The sequence below is a fragment of the Mesocricetus auratus genome, unplaced genomic scaffold (genome assembly GCF_017639785.1).
Source record: "Mesocricetus auratus isolate SY011 unplaced genomic scaffold, BCM_Maur_2.0 Super-Scaffold_100676, whole genome shotgun sequence".
Lineage (NCBI taxonomy): Eukaryota > Metazoa > Chordata > Mammalia > Rodentia > Cricetidae > Mesocricetus > Mesocricetus auratus.
The window spans coordinates 13842709-13863431 of record NW_024429266.1 but is presented as its reverse complement, the minus strand read 5'-3'; the positions used below and the strand labels follow the sequence as shown (position 1 = coordinate 13863431).

At 38.2% G+C, this 20723-nt stretch overlaps 1 protein-coding gene across 1 annotated transcript in view; it reads left to right on the top strand.

Annotated features, from left to right (window-relative positions):
* The window catches only part of Cdc42bpa (CDC42 binding protein kinase alpha), a 176399-nt gene that overhangs the window by 59464 nt on the left and 96212 nt on the right, over positions 1-20723 (top strand). Inside the window, 2 exon segments of the mRNA XM_040737372.1 lie at positions 7406-7554; positions 16153-16246. Coding sequence (XP_040593306.1) covers positions 7406-7554; positions 16153-16246 — 243 coding nt within the window.

Genomic DNA, 20723 nt, shown 5'->3' with positions numbered 1-20723 from the left:
TATGGTAACTTGATCTGTCTTCTTTTAACAATAATAGTAAATACAGGGCAGACAAGAGTCATGGAGTAATGCTTGTAAACGTCGGGAAAGTGCAGGTGTGCCTACAGTGAATGAGATTCCAAGGAGAGAGTTCATGGGAGTGGTCAGGAAGCTGATGGAGACTCTGCACTGAGAAGACTAAAGACAGGAGAGGAGGCCCAGGCATGCATTTCAGGGGCAGGGCATGTGCTAGCATGCTAGCATATTCAAGGTCTTGCCTCCCCCCAGAAGTACAAAAGATGGCCAGTAATACTAAATATATTTTTTAGTTAAAAAGTAAAAAAGTAAGACTCATCTGATCCACATTTGTCTTTAATGCCATACCTGTTTAAGTCCTTTGGAAACATTGAAATTGTGCTGAAATTCTACATGTTAAAATAGTAACTTGCAGAATTCCCAGTTGGAACTAAATTTTGTCTTATTTTAGCTTTGTATTTTTAAAGTCGGTTATACAACCAATGTATGTATGTGTACAGTATCTCTAAGTCTTTGGTAGAAATAAATGGCACGATCCTTAGTATCTTTAGCTAAAGTGAAACTAAAGGTTTGCATATAGCTATAATACACATGAGGTTTTTGTCTGATGTCAAGTCAGATCCAGGTGTGAAAACAGTGCTATTTCACTATTTGTTATCTCCTATGTGTTTTTCAAAAAACTATAAAATTGGGTTTAAGACCAATTTAGTGCGCAGCAAACAGAATTTAAAAATTGAATAGAAAGGAAAACAAATGTTTATGACTTAACAATTGTTGTGACAGTTTTTGTGGGACATTTGAGCACACTTCCACCCCTTAGATGGGGAACTGATGACATATTAAAGTACTATACCACCAAAGTCCAACTCGGTTAGCCATTGAGTTGCTGCATTAGGGTTGGTTACAGAGCAGAAATGACTCACAGGCAGCTCTGTCACCAAAAGCCACCCAACATGATTGATAGTCCATAAAATCTGGAAGCCTGAAGAGCACTGCACACCTGCACGCAGGCAGCTCAGCAGGTTGGAGAGTGTCCTCTGTGGGCAGCTCACTTGGTCTGAAGTGGTCTGTGCTTTTCCAGGTAGCTTGGCTGCTCTGAGTAGCCAAGGCAGCCTGGCTTGTCTAACAGTGTCATTCAGCAGTTGGTAATGTTTATGTACACTTGGAAGGAGGGGTTGGTACTAGTGAATCTGGTCAGTTTCCGAGACTTTGTGAAGCTATTTTGAGTTGTTTACTTCCTGAGCATAAGGAGCTTCCCTGCACTGTGGAAAGTTTGTCTCCCTTAGAACACCCTGCTGCTGTTCACCTCCTGATAAACATCCTACGTCTTAATCAGCTTCCCTTCAAGGTGGAAGGTTTTGCTCTTGGTAGAAATGCTACAAAACAGTGGCATTTGTTTTTTAGTGCATGGTATATATCATTGTGGTTTGTAGTCAGAATTGTTTCTAAAGTGATAGGATAAAGCTTTGCATGTGTTAACTATTAGGTGTCAGAGTGAACGGGATGATGTTTAGTAGGATTTAGTTTGCTTATTGTGATTTTAGGAATGAACATACCAGGCAGATATAATATATGTAGATTTATTAGTAAAATTCATAAGTACATTGAATATAAACTAGGTCTTTATTTACACTTAGACAAAGTATAGTATTTATCATGGTAATTTTCAAAAGTAATAAAGGCTAAAATCCTGCCAGCATATTCTTTTGGAGATAGAATTATCATCATGAATTATACATCATTTAAAAACTACATTTTGTTATAAATGTAGAAGTAAGTATAAAAAAGTGCAAAACAGCAAATTTTAATCATTTATTTTATGTATATAAATGCTTTGCCTGCATGTATGTTTGTGCACCCCTTGTATGTCTTCTGTCTGTGGAGGTTAAGAGAGGGCATCCAGTCCTCTGGAACTGCATTTAGGGACAGTCGTGAGTGCTAGGAACAAAACCTCGGTCCTCTGTGAGAGCATTAAGTGCTCTTAATTGATGAGCCATCTCTCCAGCCCCCCCCATAGGTCGAATTTTAAAGAGCAAAAATTTGCCAAAAAGTATTAAGATGAGAAAAAAAGTCTAAGCTGCTTATTACCATTGTGTCTTCTGACTTATTCAAACTGATCTGCAGTCTTTACATTAGACCTTAGCATATGCATTTCTTCTTCAATGGCATTCTCTGAGAGATAATCTGCATATAGCAGTTATATTAATGATATGGGAGGAGGATCAAAATGAAAATTCTTGTCATTTACAGAATTCAGAAGTTTTAGTTATCATCACAGCCATTCTTTTAAGCTTTTAAAAATGTTAAAAAATAAATGAGCGTGTGTAGCTGAGTGGTAACTACTGTGCCTAGCATACACAAGGCTCTGGATTGCATCCCCCTGAACCACCCAAAACAAAAACAAAACCACCCATAAAACCTATTTTGGAGATGAAGCAATGGCTTAGCAGTTAAGAGAACTTGCTGTTTGTGTAAAAGACCTGAGTTTAGTTCCTACCAACTTCCTGGAACTCCAGTTCCTGGGGACATATGCTGTTCTCTGACCCAAATGGGCACCTGGACACCTGCAGTTCATATACATACACTTAGTGCCTATGCACACTCATAAAAAATAAATCTTTAAAGGTTATTAGAAAATAAAATAATTTAAGAATATAGACAAATCTAGTTTTAGATACCAAAACAGAAATTGTTCTAAATATATTTTTCAAAGTAACTTTCGACCATTTTTTAAAAGTAACAAAACATGTTTACTGCTGTATAACTCAAGAAATTTGTGGTAGTTAATTTGAATTTGAATTTCCAACTTTCCTAGATACTACTATGCACATACCATGAAAAAGTGTAGGGTTATATCGCGTGCCTTTAATGTGCTTAAGCAGAAGATACAAAGTTAATGTATGATGCTAAGATGTGATTAGAATATTTTTTCTTAAGAAAACTAATTATGTTCCAAACTGTTATATCAAACACTAACACATGAAATCCTTATGCCTTTGAATATTATGAATCAGAAAAATTTGTCTTTTTCTCATGTGTTCTTACGCTTTATTTCCTGTTTATTTTATGCTTGAGGGAAAAAGGAAAATATTTAAGCTATAATTTCTTGAATTATCATTTATTTATAAATTATTTTGAAATAAGGTCTTATTATATATCCAGGGCCGGACCTAAACTCACTATGTAACTCAGGCTGGTCTTGCATCCTCGACACTTTTGCCCCAAACTCTTAGGTGTGGTATAGTGACTTTATGTTATATTTTATATTTGGAGTGGTTAGTGGGACTTTAACCTAATACCCAGTGGATGTTAGAGACTGTCTGACTTGTGGATGTTATAACTGCTGAGTTATAGCACTAGCAAGAAATACAGTTCTCACTGAGCCTGGAGCTTACTGCTCCCTTAAATATTGGACTTTTTTGGTTTTTGTGACAGGATTTCACTGTATTAGTCTGAGTTAGCCTTGAATTTGTGATCCTCTTGCCTTAGTCTTCTCCTGAGGCTGTTTATTACAGGTATGTTCTATCACCCCTGGCTGAAATATTAGTTGTGAATGAGTTGCTCAGATGGGTAATGTTAGATCAAATAATACCATCTTTGTGTATTTAGGCTGACCTCTATCCTGCTATGTAGCCTGAACATTACCTTGAACTTCTGATACTTCTGCTTCTAGCTCTTGAGTGCTAGGTTTATGATTGTGTGTCATCATGCCCAGTTTGTGCAGTGCTAGGGACAGAATCCAGGCCCTAGTGCATGCCAGGCAAGCGCTTCATTGATGGAGTCGTAGCCTCAGCTCCATAATTAAAGTTTTGGTCCTATAAAGCGACTTTTCCAAAGGACTATGGTCTGTGTTGATGTGAAGCGAGTGTTGCTTCTGACTCTGCCAAAGCATAGCCACACAATGTATCTTGTTGCTGCTTTGTCGTTCATTTGCGGACACAGTATGGCAGTGGGGCATGTGTTGCTTGGCTGATGGAGACTGTAAATGTCTGTTAATATCCTTGGCCAAATTTCTTTGGGTTGTTTGTCTTCTAAACAGTTAGGAAGTGATGTTCATTTGGAAGGCTGTTTTCTTCATCTATTTTAGGATTGTTGCATCTGGTTTATATTTATTTGAATGAGTTTGGAGAAAGTTTAACCGTATTGGATGATATTTTTAAAGTAGTTCATGAGTAAAAACCTGTTCTGTGAGACACTTAATTTTACTGAGAAATTATTCAGAATGCCAGAACAATATTGACATAAACATAGGTACCTACAGCAGACCCAGGGACAGAGGTGAGTATTTTGGGTTCTTAAAGGATGATGAAGGTACATCACAATTGAATGAAAGAAAATAATAGAGTGTTTAGCAACTCAGTTTACATAATAAGCATTCATATGTTAGAAGGTAGTCCTTACATCCTGACAAAAATAAATTTTAGACGAATCATTGAGCCAGACTGAAAATTGGATTCTTTTTTTGTTCTATACTCCTGGCACTGGGGACTGAACCCAGGTCCTCATGCATGCTATGGAAAGCTCTACTGCAAAGCTCCACCTTTAGCACTAAATAGTTTTTGAAGTTTGCAGTGGTCTTGCTGAGTTACTCAGGCTGCCTTTGACTTGTGATCTCCCTGCCTCAGCTCCTTCACTAGCAGGGTTACTCACCTGGGTCACCATATCTAGCTGAATTCTTTAATTGCCTGAGGCAATTCTCTACATTTATTCCTGCCAATATACGTATGATGCTTTGAGACTGATCATTAATTTGTGTTTTTTTGTAGAGTATAAACTTTCTGAAAGTATATTCCTACTCATTTGTTGTACCTTCATTTGATGAGTATGATGTTACCACATGGTAGGAATCTGAAAAATTGTTTATAGAATTGGTGAATTAATTTATTTGTTCTTCTAGTTCTGGAGTCCATTTTTCATTGTTGTGGAAACCTACACATTTTAACCTAAATCTGTAGCAGTAAATGCTGGAGAGAGGCAGTGGTCTGAATTAGGATGCTGTTAGTGGATAAAGATAGCAGCAGATTACATACAGAGTTAGTAATAGACTCAAAAAGACCTTAGTGCTGAAATAGATCCAAAGAACAACTTCCAGTTAATCAGCATGCTCCAATATCTTGTCTCTCTAATGACAAACTGCCATTGAATGTAGGGTTCATTTTTATATTTTCTTTTTTTCTTAAGAGTTGTGTGGATTTGCCGGGCAGTGGTGGCGCACGCCTTTAATCCCAGCACTCAGGAGGCAGAGGCAGGCGGATCTCTGTGAGTTCGAGGCCAGGCTGGACTGACAGCCTCCAAAACAATACAGAGAAACCCTGTCTCGAAAAACCAAAAAATAAAAAAAATAAAAGAGTTTTGTGGATTTTACTCCCTTTCCCCCCAACATGATGGATTCTGGCTTTATTAGCATCCAGTTTACTTCTAAGAACAAAGTAAAGGAAGTTTGTGAACTCAATTTAGGAGGCAAGAAGCTGTAGGAGTACTTTCATATTTATCAGTTTTATTGTCTTTATCATGGAAGACATTCAGTAAAAGCACATTGATAGTTTGGGAGGGAATAGACTTGGAGTTTGAGTAATAAGAGGAAGCATAGAATAGTGTGTGGATAACGGTTCTTAAAAGATAGTTTGGGAAACCTCATTTTGAATGCTGACCATCAATAGAAAAAGTTGAAATAATAATTCTTTTTAGCTATTCAGTGATCTCTTCAGCTATTTTATGAGTCTGGTGTAATAAGAACAGCTTGCTCTGTCAAGGGAAAAGCCCTTGGTGTAGGGTCTTCCATTTCTTTATCCCATGGTCATATCCAATAGTTCCAAGTGGCACTCTGTAAACATATACTAAAGAATGAGTTGTGTTGCATGACTTTCTGTACATAAATATGAGTCTATTTTAATTGCTCCTTTTTTGTACCTTAGTCTTTTCTTGCTACAGTTCTCATTGAGCTTCTTGTAAGAGATGAAAGTTTCTTCTCCACAACTGTCTCCATTTCTTGCAACCTGATAATATTATAGAATTTTATTACATTGCATTAACTTGTTATAAGCTTCAGAGTAGAGCTAGTTAAATATTAGGCCTTAAATACAACAAGTTATCTGTAGACCAGGACTGAAGTATAATTTCCCTAATTTTCAAGGCTTTAAATAAATAAAATTAGTTTCTTTGACATGCACCTTTTCCTTCCCTCCCTCTCTCCTTCCCTCCCTCCCTCCTTCTTTGAGACAGGGTTTCTCTATGCAGCTATGGCTGTCCTGGATCTAACTCAGTAGACCAGGTTGGCCTTGAACTGACAGAGATCTGCTTGCCTCTGCATCCAGAGTGCTGGGATTCAAGGCATGCACCACCATCACCTAGCGACATACATTTCCTAGGCTTAAAATTTTTCAAGTATTAGTTCTCAATCTCTCTCTGTCCTTCCCCCATCTTGACCATCCCATTCCCTCATATTCTTCCCCAAACTGGGATTGGTATGTAAAAAGAGAAGAGATTGTTTTAAAAATTAAAAAAAAAGGATAAAAAGTGAAAATTAAAAACTTACACAATTGGGAAAATCTTTTCAAGTATCAGAATGAAAGAATTTTTAAAGCCAAACTTAAACCATAATGTCAGCACGGTGATAGCCTTGACATGTTTTCATCTTGTAATAACTTACTGAGCTGGAGAGATGGCTAGTGCTGTCTATTGTTCCCAGCACTCACATGGTAGCTTTCAACTGCCTGTAACTCTAGTTCCAGGGGATCCAACACCCTTTTCTGACCTCCATAGGAACTAGGCACAGTTTTGCTACAAAGACATGTCTGCAGGCACTCACTTGTACTCAAAATAAAAATTGAGTAAATCTTCAGAAAAAATAAAATCATTGTAACATCAAGGCATGCCAAGTGGTACACATGCATATGGACATGTATAAGTAATAAATACTTGAAAACAATCTAAAATGTAACAAACTCTATAACATCATTTGTCATCTAACTCAGAGAGCCTGCTGAACACTCTTATATATATCCTTCCCCTTCTTTGGTGTACACACGCACACACACACACACACACACACACACACACACAGGTCTAAAGTGGATATGCTTCTGTTTATGTATATTTGAGAAAAATCTATTGTGGAAGTGAGAGATACTATCATTTACTTGACAAAGGACAAAAAACAGCAAAAATTATAATCTTGCCTTTTATACCAATTTTTAAAATTTTGTTTCATTACTTATAACATTTAGAAGTTTTACTATTATTAATGATTATTTTATATACTTAAATGAGAATTAATCACACAAATAACCTTCATAAGTATTCAGCCTAGTCCCAGTTGGCCCCAGGATGCATTAAGTATATTAATTTTTATCATATTTACTTACTGAGTACATTCTGTTTTTGTTCACAGTACCTGGTTATGGATTATTATGTTGGTGGGGATTTACTTACTCTGCTCAGCAAATTTGAAGATAGATTGCCTGAAGACATGGCTCGATTTTACTTGGCTGAGATGGTGATAGCCATTGACTCAGTTCATCAGCTCCACTATGTGCACAGGTGAGTTAGCCAATCTGCCATTCCATCTGGCTATTACGATATTATATCTAGAAACAGCTTAGTTGTACCTCATTTGCAAATACTTTATTTTGAGATTGTTTTGGTCTTGTTCTTTACTGTTACTATTTATCTGCTTTATTGAGCTGATGTGTCTGCTTGTTAGTTCATGTACATACATATTATCTACATATGCCCACTTGCAGGCAGCATTTTTGTGGCAAATTTTGAACACACTCATGACTGAATTTACATGTAATGTCCTTCCCAAAATGAGCATGCAGCAGTTTCATTATGGTTGGTTCTTATATTCTGATGTTAGAATTCTAGGCCATAAATTATAGACTTGTTATATAGTTTATGTTTCTCAAGAAAAGGCTTGCACTGGGGAGATATCAAGAATGAGGCTCTGAGTTTGGTTTCCATGTAAGCACCATGTAAAAATCAGACATGGCAGCATGTCCACTGGGGTAAGGAATGCAGATCCTTAGAGACAGATGGCTGGCCAGCAGTCTAGCCAGATTGATGAGCTCCAGGTTCATTGAGAGACCTTGTCTCAGAAAGTATAGTAGATACCCTAAATTTACCCCTGACCTCACATACACACAAACCCACACATATATACTCATATGTATACACACACACACAGGAAAAGACTTTAAAGGATAACATAGATATAAAAGGATTTTTTAAAATTAAAAGACACTGATAGTTTTGATGTTTATGGTATAATCTTATTATAAACTGTCAAATAATTCATCATTTATACTTTTTTCTACATAAGTTAGCCATGGTGGTATATACCTGCAGTTGTAGCACTTGAGAAGTTGAGGCAGGAGGATCTGGAGTTCAAGACCTGCTTTTGTTATGGAGTGAGTTAGAAGCTAACCTGGTCTATGTGAGACACTGTTTCAAACAACACAAAAAAATGAAAATGTGTTTGTTTTCTGTGAGTGTGTATTATATACCATTTATTATTGGATGAAAAAAGTAGGCCTGTGTACAAAGTGGTTTCAAGATATCATTATTTTTTACTGCTGAGTAATACTCCATTGTGTAAATGTACCACACTTTCTTTATCCATTCTTCAGTTGAGGGACATCTAGGTCACTTCCAGTTCTGGCTACTAGAAGTAATGCTTCTATGAATATAATTGAGAAGTTGTGCTTATGGTATGATTGTGCATCCTTTGGGTATATGCCCAAGAGTGGTATTTCTAGGGCTCAAGGTAGATGGATTCCCAATTTCTTTGAAACCACCATACTGATTTCCAAAGTGGCTGTACAAGTTTGCACTCCCACCAGCAATGGAGGAGTGTTCTCCTTACTCCACATCCTCTCCAGCATTAGCTGTCATCAGTGTTTTTCATCTTAGCCATTCTGATAGATGTTAAGATGGTAGCTGTCATCAGTGTTTTTCATCTTAGCCATTCTGATAGATGTTAAGATGGTAGCTGTCATCAGTGTTTTTGATCTTAGCCATTCTGATAGATGTTAAGATGGTATCTCAGAGTTGTTTTGATTTGTATTTTCCTGATAGCTACGGATGTTGAGCAATTCCTTAAATGTCTTTCAGCCATTTGAGTTTCTTTTGTTGAGAATCCTCTGTTTAGATCTGTATCCCATTTTTTAATTGGATTATTTGGTATTTTGGTGTCTAGTTTCCAGTTATAGCTAGAGCAGTAACATAACAAAAGGAAATCAAGAGGGTACAAATTGGAAGAGAAGAAGTGCAACTTTCACTATTTGTAGATGATATGATAGTATACATAAGTGACCCCAAAAATTCTACCGGGGAACTCCTACAGCTGATAAACACCTTTAGTAATGTGGCAGGATACAAAATTAACTAAAAAAAATCAGTAGCCCTCCTTTATACAAATGATAAATGGGCTGAGAAAGAAATCAGAGAAACATCACCCTTTACAATAGCCACAAATAGCATAAAATATCTTAGGGGTAACTCTAACCCACAGAAGGAAGTTGGAGGACCAGGATTGGGTGGAAAAAGAAGTCAGACAATTGCAAGCCAAAACTTCAGTCATTACTACTTATAATTGTAGAGAGTTTGTGACTTTCTGAATCATTGTTAACTTGGTCAGAATTGTTAGATCTTTGTCTTTCCACATCAATTGTTCTGTACATATGGGCTGTCCAAGACAGGCATGAGGAGTCTGTCTGCTGCTCTGAAGGAGATATGCATAGGGATGAACACATCACACCATACTCCATAAGTACGTACAATACTGTGAGTAAAACAATGATTGAAAAGTAGCTCCTCTCTTAAGCTTGCTCTGTAGTGGCAGCCTTATCTAGTTTCTCTAGAGCTTTGTCCTTCTACTGTTTACTCCCATGTCTGGTATCATGACATCTATTCAGATATTTCAAGACTGAGGAACTATAGACAGTTTATAAGGACTCTTAGGGACTCTCCTAAGCTGGCTGAGGACTAACTCTGATTCTAGTACTACTTTTGTTAGGCCTGCTCTCACTGATCTGCCACGTATGCTTCTCTGTAGTGGTAACATGGTTGAGACTTTGTAAACGCTGTGTATTGCTGAGCCAAAAATACTCTGCTTGTGTAACTGCCTCTATTTTTTACATTTCTTTGCTAATACTTTATTCTATTTTCCTCCCATTTATATGTACTAAATACTAGATAATCACATTTCAAGTATGCCTCTAAATCAAATGATGCATTGTGCTAGTTTAACATTCTCCAACCTTATACACAACTGTTAGTATTCAGGCATGTGTACAGGGGTTCTGACAGGATACACCCATACCTGTAGCCACTAAGAATATCACCTGTGCACATTCACTATGTTCCCTTTTAAAAGGGTTCTACACACCTCTCATCCTTCTCTCTGTTCTGCTCTCAATCTCCTCCCTCTCTCCCTCCTTTCTTCTCTCCTGATGCTCCTGTCTCCGGAGGCTGATCTCCCCCCTCCCTTTTCCCTTTTTGATAATCCCTTTCCCTAATAAAAGCCCCTGTGCTTGAACCCCGTCTCATGGTATCTGTTTTTCTTAAATTACAACATTGGTTCCCTGATCGGGAAAGACTCTTCGGGCGTCTCCTCCTGCCCGCAGGCAGTTTGAGGCATGCCAGGTCTCTGGAACCTGGTTCACATAGCCTCGCTTCTCTAGATCGCCAGGTCCTTCCATCCAAAATCGTCGTGAGTGATGAGCCTTTCCACCTTCCCCTCCTTAGGCTATTACCACGAGTGAGGACTCCTCTCATCCTGCAAGTGTGGTTTCTCACCTTTTGACCTCAAGTTCTGGTACAAGGCAACCACGGCTCTCTCAGGCTCTGAGCCGTTGGCCCCCACCCTTTGTGTGACAACCCAACCAGTGGCCTGTGGCCAGTCTGGGACCATCTGGTCCTTCAGCCCACCTCTTGATTGACGAATCATCAAGGCAGCTTGTGCCTTTCTTGATTGATCCTTGCTTGATAAAAGCCATGGGATCTTGTCCTGCCTCATTCATGTGAAGTACACCTACCAAAAGTCAGCTTCCCAGCATTTTGTAATCACTTCATGCTGGGACCCTACCCATCTGCTTCACATTCAGTAGATCTGCTCTCTCCCACCTACAATAAACCTGCTTTCTCATTTGCTGATGGCTTTGCCTTCCATTCAGTACCAACCATTGGGTCTCTGGTGGGGTTATCCACTTCTGACCCTTCCCCTGGATGTTAGACTTCCTTTCTCCAGCACAGTCCTTTCCTAGCCTTCTGGCTTTTTTCAGAGTCCTGGAACCAGGTGACTGTGTCTCTCTTGGGATCAGAGCCCTTGTCCCCCATCCTTTGAGTGAGGACTCACTGGGTGATCTGTTCCTGTCTCAAAATCCACCCTCTCTGAATTCCTGGGATGCAAGGAATTACAGAACCTTGGGTCTTACTTCTCTGCCTCACTCATGGGAGCTGTGTCATCGTCTATACCCCCTTGCTCCTACAGGGATGTGTTTTGGAGACCACTGACCATTCCTAATCAGCTAGTGTGGCAGGGCTATCAGCTGTTGCCCATAGAGCTGGAGGCACAAGACTACCAAACATGTCCGGTGATGCTGTGGTGATGGGAAAGGATCAGGTGCTTCAATCCCTAGGGAGTCCATTTGGATCCACCAAGAATGGCATTTTGCCAGGTCCAGGAGGCACCTTGAGGGTTCCACAGAGCCTGGACGGTGAAGTGAAATAGCCAGCTACTCTAGGACATGACCAGCACCCCAGCTTTCCCAGGTCCCCTAGAGATGAACGGTGCCCCCCAGATAGACAGGAAGTAGTCTTGAGAACACAGTGTCCTCATCCTGGCCTCACCTACTACCCCTTTCTGACGCCTCATCTTTGTATAATAAATGAAAAGGGAAGAATGTATACTGGCCTGTCCTTGGGGTTCTGATAGGACACGCCCTCAGATGCAGCCTCTAAGAGCACCACCGGTGCACATTCACTGTGCTCCCTTTTAAAAGGGCCCTGCCACCTCCCATCCTTCTCTTTTCTCCCTCTCTCTGTTCTGCTCTCTCCTTCTCCCTCTCTTTCTCCTTCTTTTCTCTCTCCTCTTTCCTGCTGCTCCTGTCTCCAGAGCCTGGTCTCCCCCTTCCCCACTCCCCTTTTTATGATCTCTTTCCCGAATTAACAAGAAAGAAAACAAAACACCTCTGCTTGAATCCTGACTCATGGCATCTTTCTCTCGAATGCTGCTTTTCTTAAATTACAATAGCTGTCATTCACTTTATTTTCTCTTAGTGTATATTAGTTTTCCATTTTATGAAATTATGGTGGCAACTTTATCTTTTTTCTTTTTATTAAAAATAGATTTTTTCTCACATTATATATGCTGATTATGGTTTTTCTTTCCTCTATTCCTCCTAGTCCTCCCTGTTTTCCCTCCCATCTGAATCCTTTCCCTTTCTGTTTCTCCTTAAAAAAACAAGTCTTTTTTAAGGAATAACACTAAAATAAAATACAATAAGATAAATACATTGCAATAGGACAAAACAAGCAGAAGGAAAAGAGCCACTTGTTTGCACTCTGGAATCTGATAAAACCCCTCGACTGGAAACCGTTGCGTGTGTGCGAATACCGGGTGCAAGCCCTGTGCCTCAGTCTCTGATGTCACATTAACCTTCATCATGTTGTTCAGAGTTTAAATTTGGAATCTCAACCTTCCTAATGCTGTGACCCTTTAATATATCTCCTCATGTTGTGGTGACCCCAATCATAAACATTATTGTGTTGCTACATCGTAACTGTAATTTTGATATTGTTATGAATTGTAATGTAAATATCTGTTTTCCAGTGGTCTTAGGTGACCTCTGTGAAAGGGTCATTTGACCTCATTGACATCGCTTCTGTTTTCTCCTGAAGGAAGTCATGGTTTTATGTAAAGCCACTTATTTCAGAGCTTTATATCAAGATGGCCAGGCTTATTTGTTCTTTATTTATTCTAGGAAGTGTTTCTGGCAGTAAAAAAGTGAAGGAGTAACTAATAGAGGCAAACAAAGAATAGAGGAAAATGGAAACGAGGTATTTACTGAGAAATAAGGAAATAATTTGTTAGGAGGTTGTAATAGAAAGGAATGTGCCAGTATTTTGAAAATATAGGGCATTTAAAAGCCTTAATATATAGGTTAATTAGTGGCTACAAATAAATGAATAAAAGAAGCAACATAGTGATGTACAAGTATGAATAAAATACTTGACATCACAAGTAATCAAAGAAATAAATACTGTTTCAATTAGGAGATTGACAAAGGTTAAATTGATTGATATTCCTATCATTGCCACAGAATGAGAAACTGCTTACTCTTTCATTGTTGACTAAGTTGTGACACCATAATTATATTTTTTTCTCCTGGCAAGGATACATTCATTTTTTCGTTTTTTTCAAAAGCTCAATGTATGTTATCCAAATTGCCTATGAATTTATCATAAGGAAATAATCTGGAATGTGACTAGTTTACATTGTGAGAACACTGATCACAGTATTTTCTTTATGAGGTATAGTTGTAGTGTTGCCTTTAGTGGGAAAACTGGAAGCAATAGACTTGTCCAGCATAGGGATATAAGGAAATTCTGGCAGACACAATAATAGTTACATAAAATCACCAAATATTATTAAATTTACTTCATTGGGGAAAAATGATTCTGTTTCATTCAGTTCTAGACTTTGATTTTAGCTTCTGAAAGTAAAGTGCTGTTGTTTATCATCGGGAGAAGCTTTTCAGCTTCTGAGATGTCCAGTTGCAGGACATTCTTGAGTTTATGAAATTATTAAAACAGCAACTGTTCTATACAGCATACTAACACTGAGTAATAAAAACCCAGTTAAAGCTGAAGATCAGAGAAGCAAAACAGCCAGCCACTAGCGCTTACCCATACCTCAGGGTGAAAGGGCTGTCAGACTCCCTTCTGCCCTGACTGCCTCTGATTGCTCTCGTCTCTTCCCACTTTATATTCTTCTCTAGCGCTGGGATTAACGTCGATCATCCCAAGTGCTGGCATCAAAGGTGTGAGCTCTGTTTCTTTTAGACTGATTCACTCTCACGTAGCCCAAGGTAGCCTTGAACTCACAAAGATCCATGTGCCTCTGTCTCCCAAGTACTGGGATTAAAGGTGTGGCCACCACTGCCTGTCCTCTATGGCTTAAGTGTGTGATTAACTAATGGCTGTGTGTGTGTGTGTGTGTGTGTGTGTGTGTGTGTGTGTGTGTGTGTGTGTTAGCTCTTAACTAGGTATGTAGCTAACTAGTGGCTTAGCTCTGCAGTCTGATCACCAGGCAAGCTTTATTAGATCAGTACTGGATACTGCAGATTCAGTGGACCTTCATAGCTCTGTGTAGAAGGGAGATAACTGTTAACTAACCAGTAACACTGGGTTTAAAATTATAATGTGGTGGAGACCCTAAAGGTGAATAGAGATTCATGAGTCGAGACTTTTCCTTTCTGAGATGTCAAGATAGCCTTGTGTAATGATTATTATTTTTTCCTGTAGACCAGGTTGGCCATAAACTTCTGATTCTTCAGAGTGCTGAGGTAATAGGCAGTTAGTTCTAAATGTCTTCTCTGTAAGCTGTGACTGAGAGATCATAATGGGAATTACAAAAATATTTATAATGAAGAGAAAATAAAAGTGCTCCATATCAGAACTTGTGGGATATAGCTCCAGGAACTGCAGCAGGAAAAGAAACTCGCTAATTTTAAATGAAAATATTGGAAAAGGAGTGAGGTGAAAAGTGAATTAAGTCTCTTAACTGAGGAAGTTGGGAAAGATAGCAAAATTACCTTAAATTACATAGAAGAAAGAGGTAAAATGAAGTTAATTAAAATTAATAAAAATACAGAAATAGGGGAAGAGCAATAGGCAAATATTTAAAAATTATTAAAAACACAAATAATTCATTAAAATTCACTAGTTTAGTCCCTCGTAAATTGTCACTAAAGACAGATTTCGAGTTTGAATCTTGCTAATGGTATAGAATATGGAATCTGGAGACAGGCAGACTGCCTGCCTGTAAATCCTGGCAGAGGCCTTTAGTGTAAGCTCAGGGTGTCTGAGTTGCTTCATCTGTAGACAGGGTAGATGATTGTACCCACATGGGCAGCTGTGGAGAGATAACAAGCGCTTTGGGAACTACATGGGGTGCAAAGCTCTAAACAAGGTTTTAGTTTTAATCTTATAAAAATGCAAGAGAAGCTGGGTGTGGTAGTTCACACCTATAATTATAGCATATGGAGACTGAAGCAAGTAAATTGCCAGGTGTTCAGTACTAGTCTGGGTGACATGGTGAGTTGAGGTGAGCTTTAACAATTTCAGAGTGACATTGTGCCTCAGAGTGTAAGCCAACCACACTACAATGACAAAAATAACAAAAATATGAGAAATCAATACAGCATATAGATTTCAGAAGTCATCAGCTACATTCTAATTGAGAATTGGATAAAATATATATTTAATTAGAAAAATCAACACCACTTTAATACATTCTAGGAGAAACAAGTTGTATGGGTAAGCTAAAAAATACTTTATGAAATGAAAAATGTAATGTAAACCTACCCACAAAGTTCCATTATCATATTTATAGGAGACTCTTACTTTGCCCTGTATTTTTAAAAGCTATGCACATATGATGAAAGTGCTGCCACTAGAGTGTACAGTGACATGTCTGTGTGTTGTGTGACCACCTTCTCAATAAAGAATCCTTTCTTCCCCAAAAGTACCCTTCTCAGAATGAAATTACCATAATACTTTTATTTCCAGGAATTACTGAAATGATAAATGCTTTAGAAAGTTTTAATGTGAATCACAGGTAGGATTCACATTACCTGTAAAACCCATTTTTTAAAACAGTTTTTTTTTTTTTTTGGTTTTTCAAGAGAGGGTTTCTCTGTATTGCTTTGGAGTCTGTCCTGGATCTTTCTCTGTAGACCAGACTGGCTTCAAACTCACAGAGATCCGCCTGCTTCTGCCTCCCAAGTGCTGGAATTAAATGTGTGCACCACCAACACCCGGCTTTAAGAGTATTCTTTAAAAAAGAAGTTGAAGTTTTTTCATGTAAAAAGACTGCCTGATTATTTTCCAACTAAAATGTATTTATCTTTTCAGAGACATTAAACCTGACAATATATTGATGGATATGAATGGACATATTCGGTTGGCAGATTTTGGTTCTTGTCTGAAACTGATGGAAGATGGAACGGTAAATAAACATGAATTTTTCTGTCCATAGACATTCCCCTAGCCATGTCTTCTTTCTGTGTTCTAGAGACTCTTTGCTCGCACTGTCTGCCCCTCAGTGGTCCCTTTGTCTGTGCCTCACCCCCTTTCACAAAGCATCAGCCATACCTGCTCATAATAAGATGCTCAGAGCATCTTACCTGCTCGTAATAGTGAGCTTGAGAATGGTGCTCTGAGAGCCTGGTGGCTTCTTTTTTTCTCTAATACCTATTAAACTTGAAATTTTCCTAAGTTTTTAGAGTGACAGAGAATCTAAGTTTCATATACAAAAAGAAGATACAACTGCATCTTCATTTGTACCCTTGTCTAATGGTGTAGTTGTTGCCAGGGACAGTGTTCAGCAAATGAATCTTCTGTTTTGGGTGAAGACGAGGTAGCAGTAGTTTTGTGTTCCAGCGTGACATTTGCTGACTAAATCCTTAAGTTCTTGTTCAATTAAAAGAGTATATTTTCAGATTTTATTGCTTTCTATACGTGTATGTATAGTGTGTATGGGTACAGGTGTGTATGTGCTTACATTTGGGTGTGTAAATGTGGGTGTCTGTGGAGGTCAGTTTCCACCTTGTTTAAGACAAAGTCTCTTGTTCACAGCTGTGTACATTAAGCTGGCTGGTCTATAGCTTCTGGGAATTTTCCTGCCTCTGCCTCTCATATTGCAGTAGAAGACTCAGGTTATAGATATGCTGTACCGTGTATGGCTTTACATGGTGTCTAAGTTAGGGTTTCTGTTGCTATGAAGAGACACCATGACCACAGCATCTCTTATAAAGGAAAACATTTAATTGGTATGCCATACAGTTCAGAGGTTTAGTTCATTATCATGGTGTGACATGGCGGCTTGCAGGCAAAAATGGTGCTGGAGTAGTAAGCCAAGTGCCCTATGTCTACACTTGCAGGCAGAAGGAAGTGGTCTATATCACTGATTTTAGTTGGAGCATATATGAGACCGCAAAGCGCACCTCCACAGTGACACACTTCCTCCAACAAGGCCACACCCACTCCAACAAGGTCACACCTCCTAATAGTACTACTCCCTTTGGGAGCCATTTTCTTTCAAACCACCACCATGGGTTCTGGAGATTCATACTTGGTCCTCACATTTGCATGGCAAGTGCTTTACCCCCTGAACTATCTCCCCAATCATATTGCTTTAAATTTTTCTTTATTTTTCTTGCCTGTTGCAGAGGCCCAAATGCATATCACTTTAATTGGCAGAATTTTTTTGGAAGATGTTAAATATAAATTTCAAAGCCATGAATGTGCCACCATTATTCTTGACTAGTTATTTGACTATGGAAAGTTATCCTTAGGTGATTTTGCAAATGCATTATGTGACTTATAAATTTGGCCATGTTGAAAGGAATAATTGGTACTGAATTATCCTTCCTACTATAATGTTATTTAAAACAGCTCTTTTAGACAACTAGTGTTGGCATGTTATAGTTATTCCTAATAGAAATGAACTCTTGAGGTGTGCCTGACTACTTCCTGATTGCCCAGCATGGGAGCATTCCTGACTCTCCTGACATGGCCAGAGTCAGAGCATAGCATAACTTTTCTTCAGAGCTTGGGGGAAGGCACCACAGTTGAGGTAGCATTAGCTGCTGGAATCTGGAAGATTTGCCACTGGCCTTGTATAAAGGCAGGCCTAAAGTTCCCCAAATTACTCACAAAGGCACCTGCACATTGCACTGTAGAGTGATATCCACGGGGACACAAAGTAGCAGATCAGAGAGTCAAGCAGTGCTGGAGGAGGCGGATCAGCACCGAGAGTTTTGACAATTACCTTTTAAACATTTTGTATCTACTAGAATGTTTCAGTCTAAAGCCAGTACCTGACAAAACAAACCAGAGCTTGAATGTGATCCTGCCAAATGAAGGCCTTACAGAGCGAATAGTATACCTGTGCCCCACCTGTACTCATTTTGGATCTTGAGCAGTTGTATAGAACAGCCGTTGCCTATTTCTTACGCAATTTAGAACTTGCTTACTTCTTTTTGGCTTTACAGGTAGTTTTATACTGGTTAAGTTTCATTCAGGCTTTTTAGTGTTTACAAGTCTGTTTGGTTTTATGCTCTTCCTGTGTTTTTTTGAGTTAGTATACCTTTAGTAGGACAGAGTAAGGGATGTTATCCTGAAACCAAAGCCTCTTGCATAACTAGGCAAGCACTGAACTTCTCAGGTCTTAACTAAGCTACCTAGGCTGGCTTTGAATTTGTGATCCTTCATCCTCAGCTTCCTGAGTAACTGGAGTTACCTAGCCTATGCCACCAGGCTAGCTGAGATGCACCTGTTACTGTTCTTAGTATCATATTAGTTAATTTGGTGATACACTTCTGGTTTTACTTTATCAGAAAATAGTCCTATCTTACATTAGGGCTTGTGTTTTTTTTATTTGTTGAAGTCTACTTTATAATTTTGTAACAGGCAACTTTTTGTATATTTCATATTTGTTTGAAAAGAATATCTTTTCTCCAGCTTTTAGTACAGGGTTCTATACATGTCCATAATATTGAACTGGTTTTGCATTCATGTTTTATATTCTTATGGGTTTTCTCTATTTTAAAATCCTTACTATATTAGTGAATTTGCTAATTTTTCCTTCATAATTATCAGTGCTTTGTACATCTCCATTGTACTTTATTATTTGAAATTACTAATTTTTCCAGGACATATTCTTTTGTAATTAGATTGTTGATATAAAGTAATCTTAATAACTTGGCTTGTATTTTATTAGTGCTTTGAATTTCTTTTGTTTAATATATGTTCAATCTTACCACTTTCAATTTATGTGCTTCTATTTTGTTTATCTTACTTAAATTATTTAACCGATTTTCTCTCATTTGTTCATTGATCTTATTTGTTTTTCAGTGTTAACTCACTGTACTTTGACAGGTTCTTTAATCTGCTCTTGGATCTTGTGACTTTACTGTAGGCTTTGCTTGTTATTTACATGAGTGCCTTTGTTTTCCTTGCCCCCTCTGTCCAATCAGTTTTATCTTTATTACTGTCTTTATCCTTGGAAGATAACATTTCATTTTAATTTTTTATTTGTTTTTTGTTTGTTTGTTAGTTTTGAGTTAGGATCTCACTATGTAGCTCTGGCTGTCCTAGAACTCACTCTGTGATTCACCTGCTTCTTCTTCTTAAATGCTGAGATTAAAGACATGTGCTACTCTGCCTGACTCATTTAAATATTTTAATGCCTCTCTTTAACTTTTAAAAATATCTATAGTTTACCCAAGTATAGAGTTAATAATTTATTCCTACTACATTCCCAATCAAAACAGTTAGCTTATTTTACTTTATACCACATGTAGAAATCAATTCAAAAGAGGTCAAGAACTATGTGAAAACTAAAAAACCTCTTAGAAAACATAAGGAACAATATTTATGACTGTATTTGGCAGACTTCTTGAGAATAACACAGAATCACAACCCCTCCCCATACCCATAATGATATATTCTATCCTCCTCAAACACTGTGCATCAAATGGCCCAGTGGGCAGAATGAAAGACGGCACACAGAACTAAACAGTGTCTTCCAGTCGCTTGTCTGATTATGTGCTAAGAAGATGTAAAGAACGGCCACAGGTTATAATTAGGTTCTGGCCTGCAGCGCTCTAACGGCCCCACAGGTGTAGAAGTCTCAACCAGTCAGTCACTCTGTGGAAGGCTCAGTGTAAGGGGTAGTTTCTGCAGGAGCTTTTGCACCCAAGCTCAACAACAGAAAAACAGCGCCAGTGAAGAGTGAGAGAATTGTCCCAACGAAGATTTACAAATGAGGAGTAAGCATGTGAAAAGCTGCTCCATAGAACCTGTCATTAGAGAAATAAGTCAGAAAGCCTGTGATCCCACCACAATAGCGTCTCCGGCCTGGTGGGATGGCTGCGGCCAAACAAGAAAGCAGCAAGTGTTCTCTAGGGTGTGGATGACTGAGCCTAGGCACTATCAGAAAAAATAGTGCAGCTACTTCTTCCAGATACTAAAAATAAAATGAGCATTTATTATTTTCATCTGTCTAGCCTGGTGTAATTATATTTTCAACTTCTGAAAATTAAGAATTTTGGTTTTATACTTCCGTTCTATAATGTTTCCAAATAAGTTTTTTTTTGTTTATTTGTTTGCCTTTTTTTGAGACAAGGTCTCATTATATGGTCTCTTTGGTTAGTCTGAGTCCTGATATCCTGAGTCCTGTGGTCACAAACTCACAGAGATCCATCTCAGTGTTAGTATTTAAGGTGTGTACTATCGCGTCCAGTGCAACCAAGAACTTAATGTATGAAAATCAACTTTTAGTTTTCTTAGGTTTCTTTATAGAAATTTAAAATTATCATCAGTATTAATCTGAATGAGTTGTTCTCTTCATATCTAATTACAATTTTTCAGCTCCATTATACATATATAAGTATATATAATGAATGCACAGATAAATATTA